Here is a 19,546-nt window from a genome sequence, read left to right on the forward strand (position 1 = left end):
ATAAGTAGCGTATTTCCGAGTGACCTCCACTCGGTCTTGCCAGTAAATCAAGGTAAGTCCGAGTGACCTCCACTCGGCCTTGCTCAAAAAGCAAGGCAATTCCGAGTGACTCCACTCGGTTTTGCTAGCAAGACAAGCAATTCCGAGTGACCTCTACTCGGTTTTGTCAGCAAATCAAGCCAAGACCGATTGACCTCCACTCGGTCTTGCCAGTAAATCAAGGCAAGTCCGAGTGACCTCCATTCGGTCTTGCTCAAAAAGCAAGGCAATTCCGAGTGACTCCACTCGGTTTTGCTAGCAAGACAAGCAATTCCGAGTGACCTCTACTCAGTTTTGCCAGCAAATCAAGCCAAGACCGATTGACCTCCATTCGGTCTTGCCACCAAATCAAGGTAAGTCCGAGTGACCTCCACTCGGTCTTGCTCAAAAATCAAGGCAATTCCGAGTGACTCCACTCGGTTTTGCTAGCAAGACAAGAAATTCCGAGTGACCTCTACTCGGTTTTGCCAGCAAATCAAGCCAAGACCGATTGACCTCCACTCGGTCTTGCCAGTAAATCAAGGCAAGTCCGAGTGACCTCCACTCGGTCTTGCTCAAAAAGCAAGGCAATTCCGAGTGACTCCACTCGGTTTTGCTAGCAAGACAAGGCAATTCCGAGGGACTCCACTCGGTCTTGCTCCAGAATACAAGTGTTTCTTTTGATTTTTACAAACAATAATACCGATTCGGCTACTTATTACTTGAGTCTTACGTGCAAATTTGACAAGTACTTCGAATGAAGAAGACGTATTAAAGACACAAGTCAAAACGAGACAATATCATTACATTCTAAAAAAGGAGGCTCTATCGGCCCCCGGTCTACACTTGTTCAAACAAAAGTTGAAAATTACATAAGACCTATCAAGCACTAAACTACTCTTCCGGAGTTCGGGCTGCATCGGCTTGAATGACAGGTTCGGGATTTCCTTCGGCCTCATTCTCAGGTTCCGGGTTTCCCTCATCCATGGTGTTTTCCTCGGAAGAGGTTTCGGCATCTTCTGCCTGGGGGGCATCCTTTGGCTCTTCCCCATCGAGATTTGCCCCTTCAGGCATATCAGCAAAAGAAATCAATGACCCTTGGTAAAAATCTTGGGTCATATCAAACTCGAAGCCCTCTTCAAATTGGCCGAAGTGCTTGGCTTGCCGAACAGCGTGTTTAAACCCGGCTTCATGTTGAGCAACAATCTTCTCTTTCGCCTGCTCCTTTAGGCGGTTGTACTCGGCATGAGCCTCCTCCAGTCGGCACCGCTCCTTATTAGCTGCTTTTTGAAGGTTCAGGCGAAGAGTATCATTGTCTCGCCGAACAGCATCCAATTCGGTCGACAACTCCCGATTTTTGGCTGTCACTTCTTCATTCACCGCGATAGCTTCGGCGGCAGTCCTCTCGGCCTCCTCTAAACTTTGTTTCAGATGAACCACCTCGCCGATGGGTTTCATGGCTAGGTGATGGGCTAAGGCCAATGAGCGAGTTTACACCTCGTAGTAGAGTCTCCACTTGGCTCTTGCATCCAGGCTAGCCAAGAACTCCTGCCCGAAAGACGACACAATATCAGGCCGAATCAACGTCTCGGCCGACACATCGTCACCAAGAAAGGCACGAGACATTAGCTGAGGTGGCACCACAATCACAGTTCGATTGGGTGATGCCTCGGGCACTGACTTGGCCTTCTTAGCGCGTTCTGGATTTTCCTCAGCGCCTTTCCTCTTAGGACGTTCTCGACTGGTCTCCTTTCCCTTTTTTCCCTTCTTTTTTTTGCGTTCGGGAGAAGGAGGCGCTCGGTCATCATTATCTGGTCGGGGGGTGCGTGCAACTTCCGAAGTGCCTACACCCCCAGCTTGTCTGACTTGCTTCGCCCGAGCGGCAAGCAAGTTGCGAATATTCAGCTCATCGGCGCTGCTGGTAACCATGATTCCTGCAAAAAGGGTTAGGTAAACATCAATAGGAATTTAATTGACAGTCGAAATAGGACAGATAACATACCTATCAGGTCATTCCACCAACGTGAAGATTCAACCAAGTTAATTAAAGACCTAGTCGGCAAGCGCCGAGGAAGACGAAGTAATAACTTCAGGTCATTCCGCTCTTCGGCCGTCAGCATCTTCTTCGGCACCACGTCGTAAGGCCGAGGGGCACTAGTCCAGTACAGCGGGAACAAACTTTTATCATCCTCCCCAAAGAAGAAGCGCCGTCCATTCAGCTTGATAGTCACCCGGAAAAATCTCGCCTTAAAATTCTTATATGACGAGGTAAAACTGTCCAACAGTAGCCGATCACCCACTCGGCTCAAGGAGAGCCACTTCGCCAGTATAATAGGTCGGGAAGAGTAAGAATATAGAAAAAGGAGTGGAGAAGGCTTGATGTGGATACACTTACACAAGTGCTTAAAACCTTGCAATTGCGCCCAACTATTCGGATGCAATTGAGTAGGAGCAACGTTCAACACCTTCAGCACCCCCATGGTAAACTCATCAAACGGCAGCTTTACCTTCAGGTCCCGAACGAGGCAGTCGTACATATAAAATGACTCCATCTTTGCGCCACTTTGATCTAAACAAACAATGTCTGGGTTCGGGAAGGCGTTATTTCGGCAAGACCGAACTCCAATCGGATATGGCTCCTCCTTAGCGTCAAAATTTAAGCATTTTGTATAGTCCAGCAGGTTTGTGATCATAGTTATGTCTCGGTAACGTGAATAGTAGGAAGTTACCTCCCCATTGACCCACTCGTAACCGGGCACATTAGAGGGACCGTATCGTTGCCGATTCGAGACACGCTTCGTCTTTTCCTGAACCTCTTCACTCCCGCTAGTAGAGGTTTCCCCCGAAGAAGAAGCGCCCTCATTCGGTCCATCGGCATCAATCGGCAGCCGAACGGTACTTCGATGACTTGACTTGCTGGACGATGTCCCCTCGGATGACGACGACCGAGAGCTGTCGGCCGAAGAGCTCGTAGAAGTATCAACCATGATTATAAAAGCTTACTAATTTCTTTGCAGAACAATTCCTAGTCAGATCGGCTTCGGAGATCTTCGGCTACCCCAATTCGGTTGAGAGCAATACGTGCGAATGGCCCTACCACTCACCTATTTATAGGCTCATCAAATGGGCGGGAAAATGCAACTTTTGAATTTGTGTAACCATTCGATTCACACGATCCAACGGTTACAAATGTGCAACCGTTCACCTTACCAGGGCCACTGTCTCCATTTTACCCTTAAAGAAAGCTCCATCTTTCTTCAAGGCTGGGGGGCAGTGTACGGGTAGGGAGGTCGGCCACCACCCTGTCGGCCATTGAATGGCAGAACCAGGCAGCCGAATGCCAATCGGCCACCTGGATCGGCCTATCGTCACTTATTACCTTTAATCAAGTAATTAGGGGTTAATTAGTTGATTAGGGTGTATTACCTAATACGGTAAGTATGCTGCGAGGCCCATGGGGTCCGGGGCCCATAAATGACAGTATAAATAGCTAAGGACAAAAGGTAACGTCACTGTTCATTAATTATCCTAGAGATTCGAGCTTGTCCTGACTTGAGCGTTGGAGTGCCTTTTGCAGGTACCAACCCCCTCTTCAGCGTATCGGATTATTGGGTCGGGAGTCTCGTTCGGCCTTCGGACTACTAGAAGACTTAGTGTGCCCTTCAGACAGGTACAAGTTACATGTTGGATGACCACCTCGTTGACATAAATAATAAAACCTTATATTTCTTAATTAAGTTGTATATAATTTGGATCTTAATTATAAGTATAAAATAAATTAAGAAAATAAATATTTACCTTGTATGTATTTATAGTCTCCAATAAAAATTAGCCGCTATTTTTAATGATAAATACTTTATTAATAAAATATATAAAAAAAAACCTATATATTAAATACATATATCAATGCATGAACAACTAAATTAGTTTGTCTTCTTACGAAACTAGTTCAATAATTTTTGTCAAAAGTTTAAGTAATTTTTTACACTAAGACAGAATAGTCTCAAACTCAAAAAGGTCTCTACTTGTCTTGAATAATCCATCAACAACTTGGTGACAATTTAACACTAATAATTAACAACTTTGGAGATACCGAAAGACAAGAATCATTTTATAGTACCTAGCAGGACTATAGTTTCACCCGACATAAAATAACCATATAACATAAATAAATAACTGATTCAAATATAAATTATCTTTTATATATATATATATATATATATATATATATATGAGTAATAGTAGATTTGTAGTAGAATTGCACTCATAAACTGATATAGCAATTGATTTTCAAATTTTAAGATCTCAAGTTTGAATATTAGATTTGATAAAAAAAATATTATTATTATTAAGAGGATAGTTTTAATACAATTAAAATTTCATAGATTAGTTTTCGGCAAGTTGATAGTAATATATACCAACCATAGTACCAAAAAAACTACAATCATAAATGCACAGAATTTATGCATTTTGAGTTTAATTTTTTCACTCATTAATTGACATAAATTCTGCAAAAACAAAAATCTAATATCTCTTCATTTTCCTCTTTATATTAATTGTCAAAGTTTCATAATTAGAATTTTTACTCAAATAATACATTTTTTTTAAAAATTTATCCAAATAGCGATTTTGCAAATTTATTTCCCCAATTAGCACCATTATTTACTGTTCATTTTTTTTTCGCGTCTTGGAACAGCCCGTTCTACAACCAGAACGGGCCGTTATGCTTGAACATGCGTTGATTTTGCATCTAAAATGGTCCGTTCTGACACTAGAACGGGTCATTCTAAACTAGGGTTTTAGGCCTTTTAAGAAATTTGGAACGGGTCGTTCTGGTTTTGGAATGACCCGTTCTGGGTGTCAGAACCTTCCATTATCACTTTCACCACAAGTTTCACCTTCACTTTCACCAAACCAAATTTATCAAAGTTATCAAAACACTAACCCACCCTTCTTATGATATTCCCTCCAACCATGACGTTGAGTCATACACACAACTTTTAACTGGTCCAGTCATAGACCTTAATCAAATACATTCTTAGCCATTTGACCAAGCTACAGCTTCTGCCTCTCAACCTAATATTCAAACCAAGATTGAAGATCATCTTCTCGTTGGTCTTCTAACAGAAAATGTCTTTGATCCTTTTAGCGAGGACGAAGACGAAATCCTCTTTGAACATCAAGATGATGATGAAGAAGAAATCCTTCCAGTTCCAAATAATCCACCACTAGAACCAGTAGCCATATACAACCCATCTCCACACTTTTTAGACTTTCCCAATGAAATTCAACAACAAGATACTGAGTATAGCCATTTGTTGGAACGTGAAATGGTTGTGTATCCGCCTGGAACACTCTTTGTTGGCCAACGCTTCCAAACAAAAGAACAAGTGCAAGATGCCATTAACAGATTTCACATTGTCAACCATTGCACTTACAAGGTTAAGCACTCAAACACTACTAGGCTTCTCATGGAATGCGTTCACCACGATTGTGCCTGGAGATGTCGTGCTATATTACGCACTAGAGAACAACATTGGGAAATCATGATCCTTAAAGGCCCTCACACATGTGTTTCTTCACTCATCTCCCAAGATCATAATAAATTGGGATCACAAATGATTTCTCAAACTATTCATGAAATTATTGAGGCTAATCATCTACACTCATTTCAACCATCATAGCCCACATCAAGTTGACCATGGGTTATACAATTAGTTACAAAAAAGGATGGTTGGCCAAGCAACATGCCATTGAAAACATCTTTGGAAACTGGGAGGAGTCGTACAACAAGTTACTAGGTATGTTGCAAGCAATGCAAATGTATGTTTCAAGCTTTATTTGGAAATTTACTATGCAACCAGCTTACCAAGATGGCTTATTGGAAGAGGGAAATGTTATATTCAAAAGGCTATTTTGGACCTTTAAACCATGCATTGATGGTTTTGCCTTCTGCAAACCAATTGTTCAAGTTGATGGAACCTTTTTATATGGCAAATACAAAGGTACATTATTGGTCGCAGTTGCTCAAGATGGTCACAACAACATAATTCTTATTGCATTTGCTGTTGTTGAAGGTGAAACTAGCGATGTATGATTTTTTTTCTTAAGAACTTAAGGCGATATGTAACACCGCAAGACGGGTTGTGCCTAATTTCTGATCGTCATGAGGCTATTCGAAGTGCATACTCAAGAAATGGAAGTGGTTGGACAGAAAATAATTTTGTCCATGTCTATTGTATTCAACACATTGCACAAAACTTCATGCGACGATTCAAAAAAATGCAGCACTGAAGAAGGATGTCGTCAACATGGGTAATTTTATCATCACTTTTTTTTAAACATTTAATAATTAATTTTCATTATTTTTTTTTTCTGCCTATGGGATGACTGAACCTAGGTTCTTTTACTATTACAACATAGTAAGAGATACTAATGCTAAAGCAGCCCAATGGTTAGACAACATTCCTAATGAACGACGTTGGGGACACATGACAACAAACCTAGCTGAGTTTATTAATTATGTATTATTGAAGATTTGTTCCTTGGTAATGGCCACATACACTCGTTGCAACAAGTTTTTCGTTCAAAGAGGCAGGAAAGTGGATGCAATGATTAATGCTGGACATGTCTACTCGGAAATTGCAAGTAAAACTATTCAAGATGCATAGTCCAAGGCAAATACTCATAAAGTTATCACCTTTGACAGATCAAGCACTAGATTTCTAGTGGAAGAAACGCAACATCCGAGAGAAGTTCAACCCACTGGGAGATTTATAGTAAGGCTAGATGAAATGTGGTGTGATTGTGGCAAGTTCCAGAAAGTTCATATCCCTTGCTCGCATGTACTCGTTTCATGCTTACATGCACATCACAACCATGAAACCTACATATCTCCCATATATACCTTACAACAAGTTGCAAAGGTATACGAAAGACAGTTTGGAGAGCTCCGACATGAAGATTATTGGCCTACTTACACTGGTTCAACTATGTGGCCAAATCCAGAACTCAAGAGGACTTCCAAGGGTCAGCCAAAGTCTAGCAGGATTAGAACAAAGATGGATATTAGAGAACAACATAATCGTGTAAAAAATTGTTCCTATTGTCATACCTCTGGTCACACTAGGAAGACATGTCCAAATATTGGTCATGGATTTAGTTCTCGTCACCATTGATTTTATTATTGTAATGAGTTTTAATAAATTTATTTAGTTATATTTATAATGTTAATATTCAATAAATTTAATTACTTGATGTTACTCTGAGACTACATTGTGTTTGTGTTGAAAGGGTAAATTGTGTTCGCTACAATGCTAAGTTTGAAGCTAGATTTAAAGAAAACACCTTTGAAGTATGAAACTATAGTGTCTTAAACTTAAAAACACGAGATGATAATAATGGGACCTTGTCTTAATAGATTCGAAACTTGTACGAGTCAAACTGTAACACCCAGTTTTTTTTTAAGATGGCATTTTCGTAATTATTGATGGCATTTTTGTAATTTTAATAAAGAAATAAGGGTATTTCTGGGTGTCAGAACGGGCCGTTCCAAATGCAGAACAGGCCGTTCCAAAAGAGGGAATATGCTTGTTTTTAAAGACCCAGAACGGGCCTGGAACGGGCCGTTCTGGAAAGGAGAACGGGCCGTTCTGAAATCAGAACGGGCCGTTCCGAAATCAGTACGGGTCCTTCCGGGTGCGTTAGATTGCCTATAAATAGGGGAGAAAGGGGTGAAAATTTTATACAGAGTAAGAAAGTGAAATCCTAGAGAGAGAAAAAGAAGAGAGAGAGAGAGAGAGAGAGAGAGAGAGAGAGAGAAAGAAAGAAAGAAAGAGAGAGAAGGAAAAGAAAAGAGGGAATCCAGAGGAGGAGGTCCTGCCCAAGTTTCAACTCTTGCTTATCCAGGTAAGGGGGAGTGAGAACCTCGCTCAGGGGTGTGGGGATAATTGTTGGATAGTTGTTTGTCGGATTGGCCCCCAATCCCTTGCCGTTGTTCTGTTTGATTTTCTATTTACTCTACTTTGTTCTTTGTTGAAGGTGTCGTTGTTCTGTTTGATTTTCTATTTACTCTACTTTGTTCTTTGTTGAAGGTGCTGTTGTTCTGTTTGATTTTCTATTTACTCTATTTTGTTCTTTGTTGAAGGTGCCGTTGTTCTGTTTGATTTTCTATTTACTCTACTTTGTTCTTTGTTAAAAGTAATAAATGAATATGAAGTTAATGATATAAATAAATAAGTTTTAATATTAACAAGAATGCTCTCTGTGAATACCTGTGCGGACCTTATGAGGAGTATTGATGACATGACCTTGTGAAATATGGACAAAAGACATGAGACCTAAGAATGAACTATTGAGACAAGTTATGATTATGAGAATATGAAGAATAATGACATGATGTATTAAATGAAATTCTGTAATAAGTTAAATGTTGAGTCCATGAGATTATGAATGTATGACATGCATCATATGCATATATTACTCCAGGTGTGCCGCTGAGGCCGCATACCCACGATGTAACATGCTAATATGGTGTACCGTATGGTCACCCACGATGTAATATGCTAATAAGGTGTGACACCCTCTACCCCAACATAATTACAATAGATATAAACCATCTATATATAAATTCTTTCTTAGTCTAATATAAAATAATTATCTCAAGTATCATTGGGTAAAAGATGCACATTCATAATTTTCAACTGTAAGTATCAAATTGTCAAGAAATAATAAAATAAAGATTATAGATTAATCCCAGTAAAGGTGGCAGGGCCTCCTAGTTAGGAATTAACTTATAATCTTTTAGTAAAATTATAATATGACAAAAATACACACTTTCAACATAAATAACATAAAAATTACAAAAGAAAAATAATAATAATTTAACAATTAGTCTAGCTAATCCCGATGTCACATCCTATCAGAGCGAAACCCAAACAGAAGCCTAAGCTTCACCACCAACATCCTCAGCCTCATGCTAATTATCTGCATCATAATTTAAACATACACAAAAATGACAAGGGAGTGAGAAACTTCTCACTCAGTTGCAGATATAGAAATAAAAGTTAAATAGCACACACACACGCAATATAATTCACATATATAATCAATCTCACATATATGCTTATGTATAATGATTTTCTTGACTTGACTCACTAATGTATGCATGTGGCGCCATACGGAAGTTGCAGAATTCATCACTGGTGACCCGAAGGCACACCTATACAATTGTCGGTGACCCTAAGGTACACCTATCATTGGTGTTCATACACCTCGTTAGCATATCGTGGGTGACCCAAAGGTACACCTTGTTAGTCGTGGGTATGCGGCCTCAGCGGCACACCTGGAGTAATATGTGCATATGATGCATGTCATACATTCACAGACTCAACCTTTAGCATGTTACACATATCATATTCATATTTCATAATTAAGAATTATTTCAATAATCCAATTTAATAATCCAATAGTCCAACAGTCCAAACAGTCCAACAGTCCAAACAGTCCAATAGTCCAACAGTCCAACAATCCAACAGTCCAGAGGTTGCTTAGGTATCATATTTTTCAATAATAATATATTAAGATCTTTTAAGTAAAGTAGGAAGCTTAAAAGGTAATATAAGATAATAAGGAGGCTCAGCCTTCCATTTAAATAATAGATTACAAATTTATAAATACTTAGGAGGCTTAGCCTTCCATTCAAATAACAGATTCTAATATGTAAATAAATAAGATATAAAACAAAATACATCAATAATACATATTCAAAGAAATAAACAACAGGCAAGGGATCGGGAGCCAATCCAACAAACAAACTATTTAACAATTATTCCCACACCCCCAAGCGAGGTTTCCCACTCCCCCCCTTACCTGGATAAATAGGAATTTGGGCAGAATCTCCTCTCTTTCTCCTTAAACCGGAACCGGAACTAGAGCAGAACCTTCTCTATTCTCCTCCTCTTTTCACAACCTAGGCAGAACCTTCTCTCTTATTTTCTCTTTCTATCTCTCTAGAATTCCTTCTCTCTAAACTTTTCTTCTCTCTAGTTATGAATTTTCAAAATCCTTAGGTCCCTATTTATAGAAATTTTGAAGTTACTATGCACTATGCACTATTCATTAAAATAATATTATAAGTTACTATGCACTATTCACTATTCATTATTATATTCAAATTAATTATAATTTTGAAACTTCAAACGTTGAAAACGCAGCCTTTCACTATGCATACATAGTAAAACACTATTCATTAAAATAATAATATAATTACTATTCATGAATAGTAAAATACTATTCATCCAAATAATTTGAGTTTTGTGTAAGCGTTTACGTTTTTTCAAAATTACTATTCATATGAATAGTAAAATACTATTCATAAATACGTATTCGTTGTCGCCACCGGCCCGAAACGGGCTTTCGGCATTCGCGAAGGATGGTTGGACTCGTTTATTTTGTTTAAAAATAGTGGATTGCTAGAATGACTTATTCTCAAACTGAGACCTCGTCAAACGAGCAATTTTATTAAAAGGCTCACTAATCCATATTAATCCCAAGCGGGACCCTCCATGGATTAGTGGTTTTCATAAAAGGAGGGTTCGTGGAGTCGCCACCAATGTTTTACTCAAAACATTGGAAAAAGGGATAAGGCAATTGATTTAAAAATCAACTTTGGCCACTACAACCAGAGTTGGGTAAGGGAGTCGGTTACGCGTGGGGAAGGTGTTAGCACCCCACAGCGCCCCTTTCGGGTTCCCTATGACAGATTATTTTCTAAAATAACAGCGTAAAATTACTAAATTACCCCTATTTATTCTAAACAATTATGATTTGACTATCTACATGATGACAGTTTAAATATGCACACAGAAAGCAGTAAAAGGAAGGATTGAAGGGAAACCTCTTGAAGCGTGCTTTTTATAAAAAATGAACTGGGAAGCGTTTTGGCGTTCCCTCGCTCTACAAGCCCGCTCCTCGCTCTCCTAGAACAAAATTTTAACTAAGGGAATCCAAAAGATTTCCCCTCGACTAGGTTCGATCCTCAAGCAAAATGGCTCGGGGCTCAAGAACTTCGTCGGATCAACTCTCCGAGTGATTTCTAGGGCAGAACACTGCTCAAAAACCCCAGAATACTCAAGGAGAGGGTTCAAACTATGTTGAAAAGTGTGGAATGACGTCCAATTGACGTCATATTTATAGGGAATAGGCGCAGTACGGCCTACAGGGCCAATACGGCCGTATTGAAATTTTTGAACTTCAATACGGTCGTATTGGAGTTCAATACGGTCGTATTGAAAGTCAGAAATTTCAATACGCCCGTATTGAGTTCGCAGCGGTCGTATTGAAATGTCAATACGGTCGTACTGACTTCAGTATGGCCGTATTGAAGCTTCAATACGGCCGTATTGAGTTCAGTACGGCCGTATTGGGCTTTTTCCCTCCACTTCTTTATTTTGAGCTATTCTAAGACCTCTGGACCTACAGAGAACCCTCCTAGGGCCTTCGAGGAGTCCTTCTGGCTGATTATCCTTCAGTCTTCGAGAGTCTTCAAGCTTTATTTCCGACCCGGACAATTTTAGGGGTCTACAGCTGCCCCCCCTTTACTTAGTCGGACGGCCTTTTGGTATACCGGCTGACAAGTAAAGGAGTTGACCCAATTGTCCGGGTATTGTGCCGACCTTCTGACTTGTAGCGTCTTCCGGTGGGAAAATGTTGAGTAGCCTCTCCAGGTGGGTGCATACCTCGGCGCTTCTGACATCCTCGGTAGCTGAGTTTACCTTCTCCAAGGCCAACTTCACTCGACGCCCGAGCCGGAAGTTGGACATCAACGCGCCTCTGATGACGCTGATGGTTGAGTACCGCCTCTCCAGGCTTAGCTTCACTCTTTGTTTGAGCCGGAAACCAAGCACCTTTGCGACGACGGTGAGCAGTGCGAGTTTTGCCTCTCCAGGCCTTGCTTTGCTTGTTGCCCAAGCTGGAAGCTGTGAGTACCGTCTCTCCAGGCTTAACTTCACTCTTTGTTCGAGCCGGAAGCTAAGTACCCTTGTGACGACGGTGAGCAGTATGAGTTTTGCCTCTCCAGGCCTTGCTTTGCTTGTTGCCCAAGCTGGAAGCTGTAAGTACCGTCTCTCCAGGCTTAACTTCACTCTTTGTTCGAGCCGGAAGCTAAGCACCTTTGTGACGACGGTGAGCAGTATGAGTTTTGCCTCTCCAGGCCTTGCTTTGCTTGTTGCCCAAGCTGGAAGCTGTGAGTACCGTCTCTCCAGGCTTAACTTCACTCTTTGTTCGAGCCGGAAGCTAAGTACCCTTGTGACGACGGTGAGCAGTATGAGTTTTGCCTCTCCAGGCCTTGCTTTGCTTGTTGCCCAAGCTGGAAGCTGTAAGTACCGTCTCTCCAGGCTTAACTTCACTCTTTGTTCGAGCCGGAAGCTAAGCACCTTTGTGACGACGGTGAGCAGTATGAGTTTTGCCTCTCCAGGCCTTGCTTTGCTTGTTGCCCAAGCTGGAAGCTGTAAGTACCGTCTCTCCAGGCTTAACTTCACTCTTTGTTCGAGCCGGAAGCTAAGCACCTTTGTGACGACGGTGAGCAGTATGAGTTTTGCCTCTCCAGGCCTTGCTTTGCTTGTTGCCCAAGCTGGAAGCTGTAAGTACCGTCTCTCTAGGCTTAGCTTCACTCTTTGTTCGAGCCGGAAGCTAAGTACCTTTATGACAACGGTAGGCGGTGAGTACCCTTTTTCAGAGATAGCTTCGCTCATTGTCCGAGCCGGAAGCTGCATACCTCCGTGTTTGTGACGACGGGGTAGCGTGAATATCTCCTTTCCAGGGATTTGGTGATGATTTTGTCTCCACAGTCCACGATGCTGCTTCGACGGTTGTTTTTTTTTTTTTTTTTTTGATTTTTGTGCCGCTGAGGGCTGGATAACGCAGGGATCCGTCTAGGGGATGTGCAGTCATTCACGGGTTCCTGTGCCCCAACTTGTATTGCATTGTTGGTACCCTTGGGGAATTTCTGACTCCTTGGGGTATAGACACAAAGATGCTCTTTCTGATGTGAGCGGTGCCTTATGATTGGCTGAAGTCCTTTCGACGTTGGTGGAGTATCCCGGTTATCCTTGTTCGGGTAACTCTTTTTGATTTTCTGATTTTTCGCTGCCTCTGTGTAGGCTGTTATCCGCTGGGGATTTTGTCGTTGATTTTGATTAGCCTCTTCTGTTAGGCGTATCAGCTTGACGTTCAATGATTGGCTGAGAGCCAGATTCCACTCGGGGAATGATTATTGATTTTTATTTTCTTTCTCCTTCTGCAGGGATGCCTCTTGAGTAGGCGACTGGGGATTTGGGGATCTTATGTATCCCAGAGTATTATTTAGGAAGCCTCTACAGGCTTAGCCTCACTCGACACTTGAGTTGGAGAGCTATCTTCACTGAGGAAGTTTAAGTCCTTTGACTTGGATATTCTGCTTGGGTGATCGTACTTCCATTGGGAATGTCGTCGATCTTGCTTTGATAGCTCTTGCTGGGGATTTTGAGTCCAAGAGCGTGAGTTGAGGTTTCTCTGGGGAGTATTATTTTTGCGAGCCTCTCCAGGCTCAATTATTCTTTGAGATGTGGGGGATGAGGAGTATTGTTTCGGCAAGCCTCTCCAGGCTCAGTTATTCTGTGCGAACTGGTTGTTGGATTTTCTGAATCTTTGTATTTTGCTTGCTGCTGTCATACACAAGCAATTTTCTATTTTTCTATTTTTTTGCCTCATGATAAGGTCTTTGAATGTGCAACTAATGTGTGTGTGATGCACAAATGCAATTCAATTTTTTTGTTCATTTAGTTAGAAAAGTGAGTGGCTCTCCCTGTCCTCTTCTTCTTGGAGGACTTTCTGTCATTGACGCGAGGGAGTATTTTTGTGAGCCTTTATGCAGGGGATTATGGATTTTACGGGAACCCCTCCAATTTTCTTTTATTGGCCGATTATTAAGAGTTTCGTACAATTTTTTAGAAACATCAATTTAAAGGCATAATCACATGGTCAAGAGAGAAAAGAAACAAATGGATATTTTATTGATATTCACAAATGTTCATACAGAAAGATTTACAAGAGGAATTTCTGAAGAATGGCTGGCCAAGGTTGGCTATACATTTTTGGCTTAAACAATTATATCTGTAATTGTTGCTTTTCTCGTTCCCCTAATCGTTTTGGGTGAGATGCCTAAGCCAGGAGTGTAGATACTGCAAGACGCTTGCTTCTAGAAGATTATCACTTGAACCGCCTTTCGGTTTTCGGTTCAAGTGATCGTTGCTTGCTTTGTTTTTATATCTTATTCTTTTGCCCCTAATTTTTGCCTAGGACATGTCCTAGCGGGGATAATTTTGCCTTTGTTTTGCCTAGTACCCTTGTACTGGCGGGCTTTTTGTCTTGTCCTAACTTTTGCCTAGGATGCCCTTTTTGGGTTTTCATCCTAGCGGGCTGATGCAAGCAACGTCTTCAGGCATAATACTTCTTTACCACGTCAGCGTTGACTGGGTATCGAAGTTCTTCTCCATCCATGTCTGTGAGAATCAATGCTCCTCCGGAGAAAGCTCGTTTCACCACATATGGTCCTTCGTAATTTGGGGCCCACTTTCCGATTTTGTCCTTTTGAGCTGGTAGCAATTTCTTCATCACCAGCTCTCCCTCATGGTAGATTCGAGGATGGACTTTTTTGTCGAAAGCCTTTTTGATCTTCCTTTGGTAGGCTTGACCATGGCATATGGCGTTCAGTCGTTTTTCTTCGATAAGGTTCAATTGGTTGTATCGACATTGAACCCATTCTGCCTCGGAAAGTTTTGCTTCCATGATTACTCTCAGAGACGGTATCTCGACTTCAACCGGCAGAACTGCCTCCATTCCATAAACAAGGGAGAATGGAGTAGCTCCTGTGGATGTACGTACTGAAGTCCTATAACCATGGAGAGCGAAGGGTAGCATCTCATGCCAGTCTTTGAATGAGACAACCATCTTTTGTACTATCTTCTTGATATTCTTATTGGCTGCCTCGACTGCCCCATTCATCTTTGGTCGATATGGGGAAGAGTTATGGTGCTGAATTTTGAACTCTTTGCACAGCTCTTCCACCATCTTATTGTTCAAATTGGATCCATTATCAGTGATGATTTTATCGGGAATACCGTATCTGCATATGATATTCTTTCTGATGAAGGATGTTACCACCTTTCGGGTCACATGAGCATACGATGCCGCTTCTACCCATTTGGTGAAATAGTCAATGGCCACAAGGATGAACCTATGTCCATTGGATGCCTTTGGCTCGATGGGTCCAATAACATCCATGCCCCACATTGCAAATGGCCATGGTGAAGCCAGAACATTGAGTGGCGTTGGTGGGACATGAATATTGTCGGCATATGCTTGACACTTGTGGCATTTCCGGACGTATTGGTAACAATCCTTTTCAATGGTCGACCAATAATATCCTGCTCTGAGGATTTTCTTAGCCATTGCAGGTCCGGGAATATGGGTACCAAAAACCCCCTCATGTATTTCTTTGATTACATTTTGAGCTTCGACTTGGTCTATACATCTCAACAAGACCGAGTCATAATTCTTTTTGTAGAGGGTTTCTCCAATCAACAGAAATCCCATGGCCCTTCTTCGGATATGCTTTTTATCATTATCGCTGGCCATATCAGGATATTCCCCTTTTGACAGATATTGTTTGATGTCATGGAACCATGGATGATCGTCAACAGCTTCATCTATCAGTAGGCAAAACGCTTGCTTATCGTGCCGCCGGATATTGATGATGGGCATTTCATGCTCCTTATCCAAGGCGAACATCGATGATAGTGTAGCAAGGGCGTCAGCGAACTGATTCTCCTCCCTTGGAATGTATTCAAAGATGACACTTTGGAAGAATTGTGTCAAATCTTTGATATGCTCAACATATGGTATCAGTTTAGGATTTCGGACTTCCCAGTCTCCTCGTAGCTGATGGATGACTAAAGCCGAATCTCCAAATACTTTGAGTTTGAGGATACCATTATTGATAGCCGCTTGGATTCCTAACGCGCAAGCCTCGTATTCGGCCATATTATTTGTACAGTCGAAATTGAGTCTTGCTGTTAGAGGGATATGCTTTCCTTGTGGGGAGATTAACACTGTCCCGATCCCCTGTCCAAGCATGTTGGAGGCTCCATCAAAATACATGGTCCACGCATCGTCCTTAGGATCTTCATGTTGTATACTCATTACATGTTCATCGGGGAAATCATCCTGAAGGGATTGATAGTCATTGGTCGGCCCGTGTGCTAGGTAATCAGCTAAGGTACTACCCTTGATGGCCTTTTGTGTGACATGTATGATGTCAAATTCTGATAATTGCACTTGCCATCGGGCAATCTTCCCAGTGATTATTGGTTTGTCGAACACGTACTTAATTGGGTCCATTTTGGAAACCAACCAAGTAGTATGTCTTATCATGTACTGCCTGAGCCTTTGTGTTGCCCACGCTAACGCACAGCAAGTCTTTTCTAATGGCGTGTAGCGGGTTTCATAATCAAGGAACTTTTTGCTCAGGTAGTAGATGGCTTGTTCTTTCTTTCCAGTTTCGTCCTGTTGCCCTAGCACGGCTCCCATGGACTCATCAAGCACTGTTAGATAGAGGATTAATGGCCTTCCCTCGACAGGCGGCACCAATACTGGTGGATTGGCCAAGCACTGTTTGATCTTGTCAAAAGCTCGTTGACAATTCTCATCCCAAGTTTCGGAATGATTCTTGCGCAACAGCTTGAATATTGGTTTGCACGTGTCAGTCAACTGTGCGATGAACCTTGCGACGTAGTTCACCCTGCCGAGGAATCCTCTAATTTCTTTCTCAGTTTTAGGAGGAGGCATTTCCATTATTGCCTTTACTTTATCGGGGTCCACCTCTATGCCTTTTTCACTGACGATGAACCCAAGAAGCTTACCCGACCGAACTCCGAAAGTACACTTAGCTGGGTTTAGCTTAAGCTGATACTTACGAAGCCGATTGAATAATTTTCTCAAATATTGGATGTGGTCCATTTCGTCTTTCGACTTTGCGATCATGTCATCCACGTATACTTCAATTTCTTTGTGGATCATATCGTGGAATAGAGTCACCATCGCTCGTTGGTAGGTGGCACCCGCATTTTTAAGTCCAAAGGGCATCACCCTGTAGCAGAAAGTTCCCCAGGGTGTAATGAAAGAAGTTTTCTCGCGGTCTTCTATATTCATCTTGATTTGATTATACCCCGAGTATCCATCCATGAAGGAATAGAGTGTGTTTGTGGCGGTGTGATCCACGAGTGTATCAATATGTGGCAAGGGAAAATCGTCCTTTGGACTGGCACGATTCAAATCCCTATAATCAACACACACTCTAACTTTCCCATTCTTTTTGACGACTGGCACAATGTTAGCCAGCCATTCGGGATACTGGGATACAACCAAAAATCCCGCGTCCAATTGTTTTTCCACCTCCTCCTTAATTTTTAAGGACCATTCGGGCTTGATTCGTCGAAGCTTTTGCTTAATAGGTCGAAACCCCTCTTTTAAGGGCAACTTGTGTTCGACAATGTTGGAGTCCAACCCGGGCATATCATGGTACGACCATGCAAATACGTCCTTGTATTCCCTCAATAATTGAATTAATTGCGTTTTTATTCCATCACTGATACGGGTCCCAATGTTGACCTCTTTCAATTCTTGACCTTGCCCCAAATTCACGGTCTCCAATTCTTCTTGATTCGGTTGGAGTAGACGAGCTTCTTGATCTAGCAGTCTTTGCAGATCCGGAGAGATGGTCTCCTCATCACTGTCCAACTCAACCCATTCACCCTCGGCTTTCGGATCCCGATCAGAGCGAGCAATCACAGACATGATTATTTATTGGTTCTGTTTAGGTTTAGAGTTTATTAATATAAATGAGAGAGAGAGAATAGAACAAAAATGCGAGAATAATGTGTGAAAAATGCCTTTTTATTGATATATGAGTGTAAAACTGTACAAAACCCTTTATTTACATGAAAAGGTCCTCATGATCTCGGGTACTGATCATGAGTCCCTAAAAGAAAAAAATGTGGAGGGGCCCTATCATGGCTTGCCCTTCTCTCTACTCCTGCTGCGGTAGAGGATTCTTGCTCACGTCGGGCGCCGTCGAATCGAAAGTGACCCACCCAGCGTCGATAAGGTCTTGGACCTTATACTTGAGAGCTCGGCAGTTCTCCGTTGAATGCCCTTGTGCCCCCGAGTGGTATAGACATTTGTCTTGTGGATTGTACCAATCGGGGTAGGGTGGATTCACCTTCTTTGGTGGAATGTAAGCTATAAGACGCGCCTCTACTAGCTTCGGCAGGAGATCGCTATAAGTGGTCGGAAGTCTATCAAACTTCTTCACAGAGTTGTTTTGCGATTTGCCTGACTTCGAAGCGGAAGAAGACGGAGCAATGGTTACAGCGTTGACTCCTCCTTCCTTCTTCTTCCCAAAGGCCTTCTTAGCTTCATATGATTGGGAAGGCTTAACCAGCTTCCCACTTTTAAGTCCTTGTTCCACCCTTTCTCCTATGGTGATGATGTCCGAGAAGAGTGTCGTTGTGTTCCCTATCATCTTATCGTAATAGGGACCAGTCAACGAGTTGATGAATAAGGACACCGTCTCCTTATCCGACAGCGGGGGCTCTATCTGTGCCGCCAACTCCTTCCAACGTTGGGCGTACGCCTTGAAGGATTCATCGTTCTTTTTACTCAAGGCTTGAAGATCAGACCTATCGGGTGTTAGGTCGATGTTGTATTTGTAGCGCTTGAGGAAGGCGTCGGCCAACTGCCTCCATGTGTGTACTAGATTTCCATCTAGCTGCATATACCAGTTAAGTGCAGTTTCAGCTAAGCTCTCTTGAAAGCAGTGGATCAAGAGCTTTTCATTTGTGGCATATGCAGCCATCTTGCGACAATACATGGTGAGATGACTTTTAGGGCAAGTCGATCCCACGTATTTTGGGAAATCTGGCACTTTAAATTTAGGAGGGAATTGAATGTCCCTCACTAAACACATGTCGGCGGCATCCTTAATGTCAAAGTCGTGCCCTTCCATAGCCCTTAGCCGATCCTCGAGGGCATGGAATTGTTCCTTTGATACCTCGGGCTCTTTTATTATAATTCCTGCCCCAAGGGGTACGGCGTTTGAAGGATCTTTTTCATGCTCTTCCTCCTCTCCCTCATGATGGGACCCATGATCACTATGATGAGAATCATGGATGTTGTGATGACGCATGAGTTCCATCATTTGCGCCATTTGGTCTTTAAGTTGTGAAAGCTCGGTTGTGAGCTTTTTGTTTTGCTCCTCCAATGCTTCCATTTTCTTGATTTTCCGTGCGCGCGTAAGGACAGAGAGATGACCAGCCACTTTCTAAAATGAATGTTTTAGTTAGTTTATTTTATGGAATGAATACACTCTTTAACATGAGCTTGATAAACCTCCATCTTTAAGGCGCTGCCTTTTTAAGACGGAAGTTTACCA

General features: G+C 41.9%; 1 protein-coding gene and 1 long non-coding RNA gene across 2 annotated transcripts; one reads left to right on the forward strand and one right to left on the reverse strand.

Annotated features, from left to right (window-relative positions):
• Positions 1-5,719: 5,719 nt before the first annotated feature.
• LOC145955981 (uncharacterized) lies at positions 5,720-6,115 on the forward strand. The gene has a single exon (XM_083071534.1). It carries the CDS (start codon positions 5,720-5,722, stop codon positions 6,113-6,115), a length of 396 nt encoding a protein of 131 aa, XP_082927660.1.
• A 2,570-nt stretch (positions 6,116-8,685) lies between these two features.
• LOC145955476 (uncharacterized) lies at positions 8,686-10,391 on the reverse strand. Its single transcript, XR_014432095.1, has 2 exons — positions 9,889-10,391; positions 8,686-9,003 (listed from the first exon to the last, which is right to left on the reverse strand). It is a non-coding gene; the product is annotated as an uncharacterized LOC145955476 (long non-coding RNA).
• Positions 10,392-19,546: the final 9,155 nt, after the last annotated feature.

The sequence above is a fragment of the Cajanus cajan genome, chromosome 3 (assembly GCF_000230855.2).
Source record: "Cajanus cajan strain Asha chromosome 3, NIPB_CcT2T_4, whole genome shotgun sequence".
NCBI lineage: Eukaryota > Viridiplantae > Streptophyta > Magnoliopsida > Fabales > Fabaceae > Cajanus > Cajanus cajan.

Bases quoted from the DNA above. Each gene is read 5' to 3' on its own strand.
- LOC145955981 (XM_083071534.1), top strand. From the start codon at position 5,720: ATGGGTTATACAATTAGTTACAAAAAAGGATGGTTGGCCAAGCAACAT.